Source organism: Equus caballus, chromosome 19, assembly GCF_041296265.1.
Source record: "Equus caballus isolate H_3958 breed thoroughbred chromosome 19, TB-T2T, whole genome shotgun sequence".
In the NCBI taxonomy this organism is placed as follows: Eukaryota; Metazoa; Chordata; class Mammalia; order Perissodactyla; family Equidae; genus Equus; species Equus caballus.
Window position 1 is genome coordinate 18,009,775 of NC_091702.1, and position 14,831 is coordinate 18,024,605.

Consider the following 14,831-nt stretch of genomic DNA (forward strand, 5'->3'; position numbering starts at 1 on the left):
TGACTACTCACAGCCCACTGTGGGGCATCAGGTACCAGGAAGGAACAGCCCCAGGCTCCTTCCCGCACCACACCCTCACACACCCACACACCCACACCGCCCTCACACACAAACACACACACACACACGCCCCCGCACCAGAGCTCAATGAAGAGCTCTGAAAAGCTGGCCACCCCTTGTTCTGGGCAGTTGTTTCTTGGTAGAACGAGGGCATCGTTTCTTATGACTCATCTTTAAGTCATTCTTTTACCAAATTAACATTAATTATCTATCTCAAACGTTAAAACTTTGGGGAATATATTTTACTCCACGATACGCTTCTTATAAACGCCAGTGTTTCATATGCGATGAGAATATTTTTGAAATTTGCACATTTTGAAAACGTTACCAGGGCCCATCCAGGAAAGCGAAAGATTTGAAAGGGGTCTCCCTGGCCCCGACATTTCCCTCGCTGTTTCCAGCTCTGGTGTCACACCTCCAATGGGTCCCCATCCCCAGGAAGTGAAAAGAGGGAATAGCGGGGCATCCTCTTTGAGACAGAATCTTTGATCTCCGGGGGATTTTTCTTCTTAATGAAAACCGCTATCTCAATTTCAAACATCCGGAGTCACTCACCTCAGACCAGACCCAGCCAGGCACAGGAGGCCACCTCTGGAAGGCTGGCACTTCCATGCAAACTCCGGAGGAGGGAAACGCACGGAGTCCGACAGAAGGAAACTCAGTGGCTACCAAGGACTTGCGGTGGGAGGAAGGGAGACTGACTGCTTCCCAGGGACAGGGTTTCTCTTGGACAAAAATGGGCGGGTACTAGATGCGGATGACGTTGGTGTGACGTTGTGAGTCTGCTTCACGCCACTTCAGCGAACAATTGAAAAGAACCCAAGAACTAAACTTTATTGAACTGACGAGATAAAATACAGGGAAAGGTTAAGTAAAGAAAAACCAAAAACAAAACTTTAAAACCCACGCCATGGCTAGGGGAAGGCGAGGATTCTCTGGGGCTGCAGCTCAGGAGCTGAGGGTAGTGGCTGGGATGCTGCCAGTGCTTGCTGAAGGTCTTGAGCCGGCTGTGGCTCGCAAGATGCCTGTGCGGCTCTGAGCTGGGCTGGGCCCGAGAGGGAGAGACGGTGCCGGATCTTCAGGGTCTTCCGCGTCTTTCGGTGGAGCTGCAGCTGGAGATGGAAGAAGAGAAAACGCCACCAACATGACTGCCCGCCCAAGTCATTCCAAAGAAAGGGACCCTCTGCCGCCAATCCAGCAGTCTCAGTCCAAGCACCACGCCCCCGAAAGTCTTCCCAGACTCGAGTCCCTGGCAAGAGTGATCTGAGCCCGCCCCTTGCTCCCAGCCGAACCCCAGCCTCTGGACACTCTGCTCCGGGGGGCGCAGCGCCATCCCCTCTGCACACGCCCACGTCACACACCCGAGTCCTCCTCACCCTCAGTCTTGGCATCAGTGTGCTCAGGCTGCTCCAGCCGGGAAAGAAGAACGCGGGCGCGGTGCTCCAGCTCCGAGCCGGGCATATTGAGACCGATGTAGGCCAAGAGCAGTTCCAGGCTGGGAACATCTGGGGGCTGGATAAAATCCTCAGGGTACCATCGGAGCCAGGCGCCCAGAATGAAGGAGATGGCCCTGAGGACGGACAGGTGGGCAGCAGAGTCAGAGAAGGGTCCTTTCCTTGCACGCTGGCCTCCCGGGCATCCCTGTGCGGGCCTGGGCTCCTGGGCCTCCCGCTCCTGGCTGTCCAGGGGCCAGTCCTACTTGGCGGCCACCTCCAATCTGGCAGTCTTGGCAGAGCTAGGCCAGGGCACCAAGGAGGGGCTAGGAAAACGCCTTTGGAAGGGGGAGCCCTGTGCCGTGGTGGCGTCACCTCTCCTAGGCCTCAGGGAAGCCTGACACACTGCTTGGAGCATCTCTCCGCCCACTGCCCACTGGAACGTCAGCTGCGTGAGGGCAGCGAGCGGTGCAGTCTCCTCTTTTCATTGCCCTCCCTGGCACACAGGAGGTGCTCCCAGAACATCTGACCAGTGAGGGAACAACGGACATTGTCTCCCGCCCATGCTTCCCAGGGCCCTCCTCTTGCCTCCAACTTTCCCTCCTGGGCCAAGTGCTGCCTGATTCACCAGGTGTCCCATGAGGGTCATGCTCCCCTGCCCCGTATCTCGACCAGGGAGGGGCTTATGTGGCCCCGGAGCACTCCCTGAGCCCCCTGAGCAGGAGCTGAGCACCCGCTGGGGAGCTTCTAGCAGATGAGTGAGCGGGACGCTGCAGGCAACTGCCCTCCAAGTGTGGACGCTGGGCGCCCTCCTGGGGATTCCAAAGCCCACTCACTTTTTGAGTTGGTCTAGGGGTCCGCCGTCCTCATCGCCATAGGCAAGGACACAACCGTATCTAGAAGACACAGGAGGACGTCGCATGGACTGGACTGTGGATCAGGCCTGCGTGAGAAGCCTAGCGGCGCTGTCTCACTCCCAAGGAGAATGGAGCCCTGGAGGGCATGGCTGTCGCCTGCTCTGCGCACGGGATTCTGGTCAGTGCCTAGAAAACTTTCTGCACCTAGTGGGGACCTCTGTGTGTGCGTGATGAAGGAAGGAGCTCCAACCGGCCCCTCACTCCTGCTTGAGTGGGTCGGGGGCCTCGGCTCAGCCCAGGGATCGCTGCTCTGGCTTCACCCAGGTCAGAGACCTAGAAGAGCTCTGCCATCTCCTTTTCCAAAGGGAAGACAACAACTCAGTGAAGGCCACGGGCACGCTGAGGGACGAGGCGGAGGCTTCGCCTTAGGCAAGAGGAATATCCTCAATGAGCACAACCACAGCCCCTCCGCTCCAGTCGACCCTCCCAGAGGGTTAGGCTTCTCGAGAAGCCTTTGCAGGCAGCACCTGCCTGAGTCCCTACAATCTCCCCTGGAGGCTGATCCTCTCTTCAGCCCGCCTTGCAAGGAGCAAACCGAGGCTCGGGGAGGTGCCGTGACATCCCCAGCCTCACAGCTAGTAGGTGGCTGAATGCCCACAGTGCTGCGGAGGGGCACGGCACGCACCTTTGAAACAGAAGCTCCAGCACCTGTCGTGTGGTGGCAAAACCTCTATACGTGCACAGGAAGCTGTGGACGTAGGCGGTGTCGCCCTCCAGGAAGGCGGGCACCAGGTGCTCCACTCGCTTCTGCCGCCTTCCAGCCTGGACGGTCCACACCAGGCGGGACGCTTTGCTCTTCGCTGGGGATGGATTTCCAGCCTGGGGTCAGACAGAGGGGCCGCTTGCCATCAGAGGCCGCACCGCGGGCCCCAGGAGTGCCGGGGACTGGAGGTCGCACCGAATGCCCAAGCCCGCGGTGACTTGTGGCCGGAAGTGGGCATCATTGCCCAGGGCAGGGAAGAATTCTCGGGATTCCAAGTAGGATGTGAGGTGGAGAAGGATTAAACCTCTTGGTCTCCTAGGTCTTTGTGCTGGCAGAGGAGTGACAGCCCCTCCCTGGATGAAGAGCATCAACCCTGGGGTGGCTGACCAACTGCCCATTCGAGACAGGAGAACACAGAGGCTTTTCGTGGGCTGGGAGGGATGAGGACGGGAGGACAGGCAGGGTGATCAGGGCGGTGCTGTGGAAATGGCAACAGAAGGTGCGGGTTCAGTGAAGGGCTGAGTCACTGGGCTAATGGGTCTCCCTTCTGGAAAGTTGGGCAGCCTGCTGAGGCCCGACGCCCTGACCTCGAGAGGCCACGTGGACGTGTTCCTCTGGACAGCAAAGGCAGAGGACCAGAAAGAACCCTGTGAGCCCCATGTCCTGTTGGGCAAAAAGCATGCCTATCCATCAGGATGCTGCGTCCGACTGGGAGAAGGTGGGGAAGGATTGCCAGGCCACATGGACACGTGAGGATGGGAGTTCAAACAGGAAAATCTCTACAGAACGCAAAAGGACTCTTGAACGCCCGTGAGCTGATGGGCTAGAAATGTCTCTGCTCTGCTACACCTCTGTGGACAGGGCCGTCTCCTCTGGCCAAGACGGGGGCTGGGCCCGCAGGGCAAGGTCGGGGGAAGAGATGGGGATTCAGATTCCTTTGGGAGCAGGGCTCCAGGCAGGAGCCCCGGGGCTGTCTCAGGGCCTTCGAAGACCTGGGGGTCCTCAGTGCTGTCTTGGGGCCCTGGGGCTTGGGTCTCCCCAGCACCTGCACTCACCCTGAGCCGGCCCTGGCCTCGCTTGGCAGCGTGGGGCACCTTCCCTTCCTGCAGGGTGGTGGAGTCGAGGGCGTCGTGGCTCAGCTGCTGGCCCGTCTCCTGAGTGACGCTCTGGAAAGACAGTGCCCGGCAGCCAGGCGGCAAGCCTCAGAGACCCGACTGGCTGTCTTTGCTGGCTCTCACACCTCTGTGACTCTCTCCACTCTGGACACACATGCCCCGCCCCACGGTCCACACAGACCTCCACCGAGGAGGGAAACACACGGCAGCCTGAGGGCCTGGAATGAGGAGGCAGCTTAGGGGTCCCCTTTCAGTCCTGCCAGCCCTGTCCTGCCTTGGGAACGTGACGGGAAAAGCAGGTTATTGCCAGCCCACCAACCTTCTGCGGCCAAGGGCAGATCCTGCCCACACGTCCCTCTGGCCCCCACACTCACGAGGACGGGATGAGGGCTGCCCTGGGAGGGCTCGGGGAGCTGGTCTGGCCTCGATTGGGCTGCTCTAGGCTTCCTCATGTTACCTGAGAGGACCTCCTGCCAAAGGTCCAGCGGTGGGGGGCGTGGGAGCTGAGCCAGCGTCCACAACGTCTCCAAAGGTTCTCCCTGCGGGCTTTCTGGGAACCAGAGCCCTGGTCAGGCGGGAGAAAGCAGGAGAACATGTTTCTCTATCAAGAGTCTCCAGCCAAGTGAGCTGGCTTTGCGCACGTGGCTGCCTAGTTGCGGGGGTTCCAAGTCTGTTGGGGTCTGTTGTCAAGGAAGTGACCTCATTTCCTGCAGTGCCCTTACCTGAGTGCCCCCCTCAGATACCACCCATGCAAACAGTCCTCTGGCCATGGCCTTGCTCACCCCCCTTCTCCATGCGACGTCGTAGGCGTACCCAGGAACACCAACACACCCGTCTCACAGGCTCCCTAGAGGGTCTGGGTGCGGCCGAGGTCCCAGCTTTGAGACTGACGCAGAAACAAGTCCTCTTCCTTACCTCTTCTGGATCCTGCATAAGCCGTTGTGTCTCTCAGGGCCTGTCGGCCTCCTGTCTGCACACTGGGGAGGACCGGAGCGTGGACTTGCTAGACATGTCCTCTGGCGTGTGTCCTACCTTAGAGGACGATACCTCTCAAACTGCAGGCGGGTGTCACTTGCAGGCAATGCCTCCCACCTCGTGTTTCTTCCTCTTGCCACTTGCCCTGTGTCTGCTTCTCTTCGGATCCCAGCCTAGAGTCCATCCTTGCATCCAAGGTCAATGTGTGTGTGTGTGTGTGTGTGTTTGTGTGTGTGTGCATGCGCGTGTGTGTGTGTGTTTGTGTGCGTCCGCGTGTTGTGTGCTCAGGTTGTGGAGGCCAAGAAGAAAACAGCTCCCACAAAAGGGAGGGATTGGCAAGAGCTTCTCAAGGTCTCAGGGTTCCTAATTTCAGAAGCCAAGCCTCCGCGTGGGGTCCCAGTCTTGCCCTAGAAGGTCAGAACACACACTTACCCATTGGACTCACCCTGTCGAGGGCCATTCCCTACCCCTCTAGGGGCCTCAGTTTCCCAATGTTCCAGTGAGAGATTCAATTCAGGACTGCATAGGCCTGAGCTCAGCAGAAAAGTGGCCGCCACTGCCTCCACCGTGGGTGTGATGTGGGCAGGGCTACAATCCAGGGTGCCCCGGACCTGGGCTCCTCCTCAAACAAGAACTGACCAAATGCCCGTGTACACTGCCGAATACTCCCCCTCACCCCCATGCCATCTCCAGATCTGTATGCACTTCCACCAACACAGCCTTCTCCAGAGGCCCCTGGGAATGCCTGTGTGCAGCCAGAGCCCCAGCCTTGAGGACGCAGAGCTGGCTTCCTCCCTGGCTCCGCCTTCTTCCTCATCTGGGATTCTGGGCAAGGCATTGAAGTTCTGGGGTCTTCTCCTTCTCCCGTCACTGGCCACCTGGGATCAGGACTTCCTGGTCTAGACCTCCTGCTGTAATCCCCTCCTCTTGAGTGTGGACTGACTGGAGCGATTCCACAGAGGACGGCAAAGCGATGCCGTGTCACTACTGAGATTTGGATGTGGTCAGTGGTCCCTGAGAACGCGCAAGGGGATAGGTGTGACTACTCACAGCCCACTGTGGGGCATCAGGTACCAGGAAGGAACAGCCCCAGGCTCCTTCCCGCACCACACCCTCACACACCCACACACCCACACCGCCCTCACACACAAACACACACACACACACGCCCCCGCACCAGAGCTCAATGAAGAGCTCTGAAAAGCTGGCCACCCCTTGTTCTGGGCAGTTGTTTCTTGGTAGAACGAGGGCATCGTTTCTTATGACTCATCTTTAAGTCATTCTTTTACCAAATTAACATTAATTATCTATCTCAAACGTTAAAACTTTGGGGAATATATTTTACTCCACGATACGCTTCTTATAAACGCCAGTGTTTCATATGCGATGAGAATATTTTTGAAATTTGCACATTTTGAAAACGTTACCAGGGCCCATCCAGGAAAGCGAAAGATTTGAAAGGGGTCTCCCTGGCCCCGACATTTCCCTCGCTGTTTCCAGCTCTGGTGTCACACCTCCAATGGGTCCCCATCCCCAGGAAGTGAAAAGAGGGAATAGCGGGGCATCCTCTTTGAGACAGAATCTTTGATCTCCGGGGGATTTTTCTTCTTAATGAAAACCGCTATCTCAATTTCAAACATCCGGAGTCACTCACCTCAGACCAGACCCAGCCAGGCACAGGAGGCCACCTCTGGAAGGCTGGCACTTCCATGCAAACTCCGGAGGAGGGAAACGCACGGAGTCCGACAGAAGGAAACTCAGTGGCTACCAAGGACTTGCGGTGGGAGGAAGGGAGACTGACTGCTTCCCAGGGACAGGGTTTCTCTTGGACAAAAATGGGCGGGTACTAGATGCGGATGACGTTGGTGTGACGTTGTGAGTCTGCTTCACGCCACTTCAGCGAACAATTGAAAAGAACCCAAGAACTAAACTTTATTGAACTGACGAGATAAAATACAGGGAAAGGTTAAGTAAAGAAAAACCAAAAACAAAACTTTAAAACCCACGCCATGGCTAGGGGAAGGCGAGGATTCTCTGGGGCTGCAGCTCAGGAGCTGAGGGTAGTGGCTGGGATGCTGCCAGTGCTTGCTGAAGGTCTTGAGCCGGCTGTGGCTCGCAAGATGCCTGTGCGGCTCTGAGCTGGGCTGGGCCCGAGAGGGAGAGACGGTGCCGGATCTTCAGGGTCTTCCGCGTCTTTCGGTGGAGCTGCAGCTGGAGATGGAAGAAGAGAAAACGCCACCAACATGACTGCCCGCCCAAGTCATTCCAAAGAAAGGGACCCTCTGCCGCCAATCCAGCAGTCTCAGTCCAAGCACCACGCCCCCGAAAGTCTTCCCAGACTCCAGTCCCTGGCAAGAGTGATCTGAGCCCGCCCCTTGCTCCCAGCCGAACCCCAGCCTCTGGACACTCTGCTCCGGGGGGCGCAGCGCCATCCCCTCTGCACACGCCCACGTCACACACCCGAGTCCTCCTCACCCTCAGTCTTGGCATCAGTGTGCTCAGGCTGCTCCAGCCGGGAAAGAAGAACGCGGGCGCGGTGCTCCAGCTCCGAGCCGGGCATATTGAGACCGATGTAGGCCAAGAGCAGTTCCAGGCTGGGAACATCTGGGGGCTGGATAAAATCCTCAGGGTACCATCGGAGCCAGGCGCCCAGAATGAAGGAGATGGCCCTGAGGACGGACAGGTGGGCAGCAGAGTCAGAGAAGGGTCCTTTCCTTGCACGCTGGCCTCCCGGGCATCCCTGTGCGGGCCTGGGCTCCTGGGCCTCCCGCTCCTGGCTGTCCAGGGGCCAGTCCTACTTGGCGGCCACCTCCAATCTGGCAGTCTTGGCAGAGCTAGGCCAGGGCACCAAGGAGGGGCTAGGAAAACGCCTTTGGAAGGGGGAGCCCTGTGCCGTGGTGGCGTCACCTCTCCTAGGCCTCAGGGAAGCCTGACACACTGCTTGGAGCATCTCTCCGCCCACTGCCCACTGGAACGTCAGCTGCGTGAGGGCAGCGAGCGGTGCAGTCTCCTCTTTTCATTGCCCTCCCTGGCACACAGGAGGTGCTCCCAGAACATCTGACCAGTGAGGGAACAACGGACATTGTCTCCCGCCCATGCTTCCCAGGGCCCTCCTCTTGCCTCCAACTTTCCCTCCTGGGCCAAGTGCTGCCTGATTCACCAGGTGTCCCATGAGGGTCATGCTCCCCTGCCCCGTATCTCGACCAGGGAGGGGCTTATGTGGCCCCGGAGCACTCCCTGAGCCCCCTGAGCAGGAGCTGAGCACCCGCTGGGGAGCTTCTAGCAGATGAGTGAGCGGGACGCTGCAGGCAACTGCCCTCCAAGTGTGGACGCTGGGCGCCCTCCTAGGGATTCCAAAGCCCACTCACTTTTTGAGTTGGTCTAGGGGTCCGCCGTCCTCATCGCCATAGGCAAGGACACAACCGTATCTAGAAGACACAGGAGGACGTCGCATGGACTGGACTGTGGATCAGGCCTGCGTGAGAAGCCTAGCGGCGCTGTCTCACTCCCAAGGAGAATGGAGCCCTGGAGGGCATGGCTGTCGCCTGCTCTGCGCACGGGATTCTGGTCAGTGCCTAGAAAACTTTCTGCACCTAGTGGGGACCTCTGTGTGTGCGTGATGAAGGAAGGAGCTCCAACCGGCCCCTCACTCCTGCTTGAGTGGGTCGGGGGCCTCGGCTCAGCCCAGGGATCGCTGCTCTGGCTTCACCCAGGTCAGAGACCTAGAAGAGCTCTGCCATCTCCTTTTCCAAAGGGAAGACAACAACTCAGTGAAGGCCACGGGCACGCTGAGGGACGAGGCGGAGGCTTCGCCTTAGGCAAGAGGAATATCCTCAATGAGCACAACCACAGCCCCTCCGCTCCAGTCGACCCTCCCAGAGGGTTAGGCTTCTCGAGAAGCCTTTGCAGGCAGCACCTGCCTGAGTCCCTACAATCTCCCCTGGAGGCTGATCCTCTCTTCAGCCCGCCTTGCAAGGAGCAAACCGAGGCTCGGGGAGGTGCCGTGACATCCCCAGCCTCACAGCTAGTAGGTGGCTGAATGCCCACAGTGCTGCGGAGGGGCACGGCACGCACCTTTGAAACAGAAGCTCCAGCACCTGTCGTGTGGTGGCAAAACCTCTATACGTGCACAGGAAGCTGTGGACGTAGGCGGTGTCGCCCTCCAGGAAGGCGGGCACCAGGTGCTCCACTCGCTTCTGCCGCCTTCCAGCCTGGACGGTCCACACCAGGCGGGACGCTTTGCTCTTCGCTGGGGATGGATTTTCAGCCTGGGGTCAGACAGAGGGGCCGCTTGCCATCAGAGGCCGCACCGCGGGCCCCAGGAGTGCCGGGGACTGGAGGTCGCACCGAATGCCCAAGCCCGCGGTGACTTGTGGCCGGAAGTGGGCATCATTGCCCAGGGCAGGGAAGAATTCTCGGGATTCCAAGTAGGATGTGAGGTGGAGAAGGATTAAACCTCTTGGTCTCCTAGGTCTTTGTGCTGGCAGAGGAGTGACAGCCCCTCCCTGGATGAAGAGCATCAACCCTGGGGTGGCTGACCAACTGCCCATTCGAGACAGGAGAACACAGAGGCTTTTCGTGGGCTGGGAGGGATGAGGACGGGAGGACAGGCAGGGTGATCAGGGCGGTGCTGTGGAAATGGCAACAGAAGGTGCGGGTTCAGTGAAGGGCTGAGTCACTGGGCTAATGGGTCTCCCTTCTGGAAAGTTGGGCAGCCTGCTGAGGCCCGACGCCCTGACCTCGAGAGGCCACGTGGACGTGTTCCTCTGGACAGCAAAGGCAGAGGACCAGAAAGAACCCTGTGAGCCCCATGTCCTGTTGGGCAAAAAGCATGCCTATCCATCAGGATGCTGCGTCCGACTGGGAGAAGGTGGGGAAGGATTGCCAGGCCACATGGACACGTGAGGATGGGAGTTCAAACAGGAAAATCTCTACAGAACGCAAAAGGACTCTTGAACGCCCGTGAGCTGATGGGCTAGAAATGTCTCTGCTCTGCTACACCTCTGTGGACAGGGCCGTCTCCTCTGGCCAAGACGGGGGCTGGGCCCGCAGGGCAAGGTCGGGGGAAGAGATGGGGATTCAGATTCCTTTGGGAGCAGGGCTCCAGGCAGGAGCCCCGGGGCTGTCTCAGGGCCTTCGAAGACCTGGGGTCCTCAGTGCTGTCTTGGGGCCCTGGGGCTTGGGTCTCCCCAGCACCTGCACTCACCCTGAGCCGGCCCTGGCCTCGCTTGGCAGCGTGGGGCACCTTCCCTTCCTGCAGGGTGGTGGAGTCGAGGGCGTCGTGGCTCAGCTGCTGGCCCGTCTCCTGAGTGACGCTCTGGAAAGACAGTGCCCGGCAGCCAGGCGGCAAGCCTCAGAGACCCGACTGGCTGTCTTTGCTGGCTCTCACACCTCTGTGACTCTCTCCACTCTGGACACACATGCCCCGCCCCACGGTCCACACAGACCTCCACCGAGGAGGGAAACACACGGCAGCCTGAGGGCCTGGAATGAGGAGGCAGCTTAGGGGTCCCCTTTCAGTCCTGCCAGCCCTGTCCTGGCTTGGGAACGTGACGGGAAAAGCAGGTTATTGCCAGCCCACCAACCTTCTGCGGCCAAGGGCAGATCCTGCCCACACGTCCCTCTGGCCCCCACACTCACGAGGACGGGATGAGGGCTGCCCTGGGAGGGCTCGGGGAGCTGGTCTGGCCTCGATTGGGCTCCTCTAGGCTTCCTCATGTTACCTGAGAGGACCTCCTGCCAAAGGTCCAGCGGTGGGGGGCGTGGGAGCTGAGCCAGCGTCCACAACGTCTCCAAAGGTTCTCCCTGCGGGCTTTCTGGGAACCAGAGCCCTGGTCAGGCGGGAGAAAGCAGGAGAACATGTTTCTCTATCAAGAGTCTCCAGCCAAGTGAGCTGGCTTTGCGCACGTGGCTGCCTAGTTGCGGGGGTTCCAAGTCTGTTGGGGTCTGTTGTCAAGGAAGTGACCTCATTTCCTGCAGTGCCCTTACCTGAGTGCCCCCCTCAGATACCACCCATGCAAACAGTCCTCTGGCCATGGCCTTGCTCACCCCCCTTCTCCATGCGACGTCGTAGGCGTACCCAGGAACACCAACACACCCGTCTCACAGGCTCCCTAGAGGGTCTGGGTGCGGCCGAGGTCCCAGCTATGAGACTGACGCAGAAACAAGTCCTCTTCCTTACCTCTTCTGGATCCTGCATAAGCCGTTGTGTCTCTCAGGGCCTGTCGGCCTCCTGTCTGCACACTGGGGAGGACCGGAGCGTGGACTTGCTAGACATGTCCTCTGGCGTGTGTCCTACCTTAGAGGACGATACCTCTCAAACTGCAGGCGGGTGTCACTTGCAGGCAATGCCTCCCACCTCGTGTTTCTTCCTCTTGCCACTTGCCCTGTGTCTGCTTCTCTTCGGATCCCAGCCTAGAGTCCATCCTTGCATCCAAGGTCAATGTGTGTGTGTGTGTGTGTGTGTTTGTGTGTGTGTGCATGCGCGTGTGTTTGTGTGTTTGTGTGCGTCCGCGTGTTGTGTGCTCAGGTTGTGGAGGCCAAGAAGAAAACAGCTCCCACAAAAGGGAGGGATTGGCAAGAGCTTCTCAAGGTCTCAGGGTTCCTAATTTCAGAAGCCAAGCCTCCGCGTGGGGTCCCAGTCTTGCCCTAGAAGGTCAGAACACACACTTACCCATTGGACTCACCCTGTCGAGGGCCATTCCCTACCCCTCTAGGGGCCTCAGTTTCCCAATGTTCCAGTGAGAGATTCAATTCAGGACTGCATAGGCCTGAGCTCAGCAGAAAAGTGGCCGCCACTGCCTCCACCGTGGGTGTGATGTGGGCAGGGCTACAATCCAGGGTGCCCCGGACCTGGGCTCCTCCTCAAACAAGAACTGACCAAATGCCCGTGTACACTGCCGAATACTCCCCCTCACCCCCATGCCATCTCCAGATCTGTATGCACTTCCACCAACACAGCCTTCTCCAGAGGCCCCTGGGAATGCCTGTGTGCAGCCAGAGCCCCAGCCTTGAGGACGCAGAGCTGGCTTCCTCCCTGGCTCCGCCTTCTTCCTCATCTGGGATTCTGGGCAAGGCATTGAAGTTCTGGGGTCTTCTCCTTCTCCCGTCACTGGCCACCTGGGATCAGGACTTCCTGGTCTAGACCTCCTGCTGTAATCCCCTCCTCTTGAGTGTGGACTGACTGGAGCGATTCCACAGAGGACGGCAAAGCGATGCCGTGTCACTACTGAGATTTGGATGTGGTCAGTGGTCCCTGAGAACGCGCAAGGGGATAGGTGTGACTACTCACAGCCCACTGTGGGGCATCAGGTACCAGGAAGGAACAGCCCCAGGCTCCTTCCCGCACCACACCCTCACACACCCACACACCCACACCGCCCTCACACACAAACACACACACACACACGCCCCCGCACCAGAGCTCAATGAAGAGCTCTGAAAAGCTGGCCACCCCTTGTTCTGGGCAGTTGTTTCTTGGTAGAACGAGGGCATCGTTTCTTATGACTCATCTTTAAGTCATTCTTTTACCAAATTAACATTAATTATCTATCTCAAACGTTAAAACTTTGGGGAATATATTTTACTCCACGATACGCTTCTTATAAACGCCAGTGTTTCATATGCGATGAGAATATTTTTGAAATTTGCACATTTTGAAAACGTTACCAGGGCCCATCCAGGAAAGCGAAAGATTTGAAAGGGGTCTCCCTGGCCCCGACATTTCCCTCGCTGTTTCCAGCTCTGGTGTCACACCTCCAATGGGTCCCCATCCCCAGGAAGTGAAAAGAGGGAATAGCGGGGCATCCTCTTTGAGACAGAATCTTTGATCTCCGGGGGATTTTTCTTCTTAATGAAAACCGCTATCTCAATTTCAAACATCCGGAGTCACTCACCTCAGACCAGACCCAGCCAGGCACAGGAGGCCACCTCTGGAAGGCTGGCACTTCCATGCAAACTCCGGAGGAGGGAAACGCACGGAGTCCGACAGAAGGAAACTCAGTGGCTACCAAGGACTTGCGGTGGGAGGAAGGGAGACTGACTGCTTCCCAGGGACAGGGTTTCTCTTGGACAAAAATGGGCGGGTACTAGATGCGGATGACGTTGGTGTGACGTTGTGAGTCTGCTTCACGCCACTTCAGCGAACAATTGAAAAGAACCCAAGAACTAAACTTTATTGAACTGACGAGATAAAATACAGGGAAAGGTTAAGTAAAGAAAAACCAACAACAAAACTTTAAAACCCACGCCATGGCTAGGGGAAGGCGAGGATTCTCTGGGGCTGCAGCTCAGGAGCTGAGGGTAGTGGCTGGGATGCTGCCAGTGCTTGCTGAAGGTCTTGAGCCGGCTGTGGCTCGCAAGATGCCTGTGCGGCTCTGAGCTGGGCTGGGCCCGAGAGGGAGAGACGGTGCCGGATCTTCAGGGTCCTCCGCGTCTTTCGGTGGAGCTGCAGCTGGAGATGGAAGAAGAGAAAACGCCACCAACATGACTGCCCGCCCAAGTCATTCCAAAGAAAGGGACCCTCTGCCGCCAATCCAGCAGTCTCAGTCCAAGCACCACGCCCCCGAAAGTCTTCCCAGACTCGAGTCCCTGGCAAGAGTGATCTGAGCCCGCCCCTTGCTCCCAGCCGAACCCCAGCCTCTGGACACTCTGCTCCAGGGGGCGCAGCGCCATCCCCTCTGCACACGCCCACGTCACACACCCGAGTCCTCCTCACCCTCAGTCTTGGCATCAGTGTGCTCAGGCTGCTCCAGCCGGGAAAGAAGAACGCGGGCGCGGTGCTCCAGCTCCGAGCCGGGCATATTGAGACCGATGTAGGCCAAGAGCAGTTCCAGGCTGGGAACATCTGGGGGCTGGATAAAATCCTCAGGGTACCATCGGAGCCAGGCGCCCAGAATGAAGGAGATGGCCCTGAGGACGGACAGGTGGGCAGCAGAGTCAGAGAAGGGTCCTTTCCTTGCACGCTGGCCTCCCGGGCATCCCTGTGCGGGCCTGGGCTCCTGGGCCTCCCGCTCCTGGCTGTCCAGGGGCCAGTCCTACTTGGCGGCCACCTCCAATCTGGCAGTCTTGGCAGAGCTAGGCCAGGGCACCAAGGAGGGGCTAGGAAAACGCCTTTGGAAGGGGGAGCCCTGTGCCGTGGTGGCGTCACCTCTCCTAGGCCTCAGGGAAGCCTGACACACTGCTTGGAGCATCTCTCCGCCCACTGCCCACTGGAACGTCAGCTGCGTGAGGGCAGCGAGCGGTGCAGTCTCCTCTTTTCATTGCCCTCCCTGGCACACAGGAGGTGCTCCCAGAACATCTGACCAGTGAGGGAACAACGGACATTGTCTCCCGCCCATGCTTCCCAGGGCCCTCCTCTTGCCTCCAACTTTCCCTCCTGGGCCAAGTGCTGCCTGATTCACCAGGTGTCCCATGAGGGTCATGCTCCCCTGCCCCGTATCTCGACCAGGGAGGGGCTTATGTGGCCCCGGAGCACTCCCTGAGCCCCCTGAGCAGGAGCTGAGCACCCGCTGGGGAGCTTCTAGCAGATGAGTGAGCGGGACGCTGCAGGCAACTGCCCTCCAAGTGTGGACGCTGGGCGCCCTCCTAGGGATTCCAAAGCCCACTCACTTTTTGAGTTGGTCTAGGG

At 58.7% G+C, this 14,831-nt stretch overlaps 1 protein-coding gene across 1 annotated transcript; it reads right to left on the bottom strand.

Annotated features, from left to right (window-relative positions):
• Positions 1–7,110: 7,110 nt before the first annotated feature.
• On the bottom strand, positions 7,111–11,135 carry LOC138918877 (ral guanine nucleotide dissociation stimulator-like). Its single transcript, XM_070242449.1, has 6 exons — positions 10,927–11,135; positions 10,410–10,520; positions 9,278–9,471; positions 8,572–8,631; positions 7,679–7,872; positions 7,111–7,414 (listed from the first exon to the last, which is right to left on the bottom strand). Exons 1-6 carry the CDS (start codon positions 11,062–11,064, stop codon positions 7,251–7,253), a joined length of 861 nt encoding a protein of 286 aa, XP_070098550.1. The 5' UTR covers positions 11,065–11,135; the 3' UTR covers positions 7,111–7,250.
• Between the last annotated feature and the right edge of the window lie 3,696 nt (positions 11,136–14,831).

What these genes read in the sequence shown, in the direction of transcription:
- LOC138918877 (XM_070242449.1), bottom strand. Translation starts at nt 11,064, where the DNA reads ATGTTCTCCTGCTTTCTCCCGCCTGACCAGGGCTCTGGTTCCCAGAAA. An exon ending in TTGGCAGGAGGTCCTCTCAG is followed by an intron (nt 10,521 to 10,926) that starts GTAACATGAGGA and finishes CTGTCTTTCCAG; the next exon opens with AGCGTCACTCAGGAGACGGG. An exon ending in GAGGCCAGGGCCGGCTCAGG is followed by an intron (nt 9,472 to 10,409) that starts GTGAGTGCAGGT and finishes GTCTGACCCCAG; the next exon opens with GCTGAAAATCCATCCCCAGC.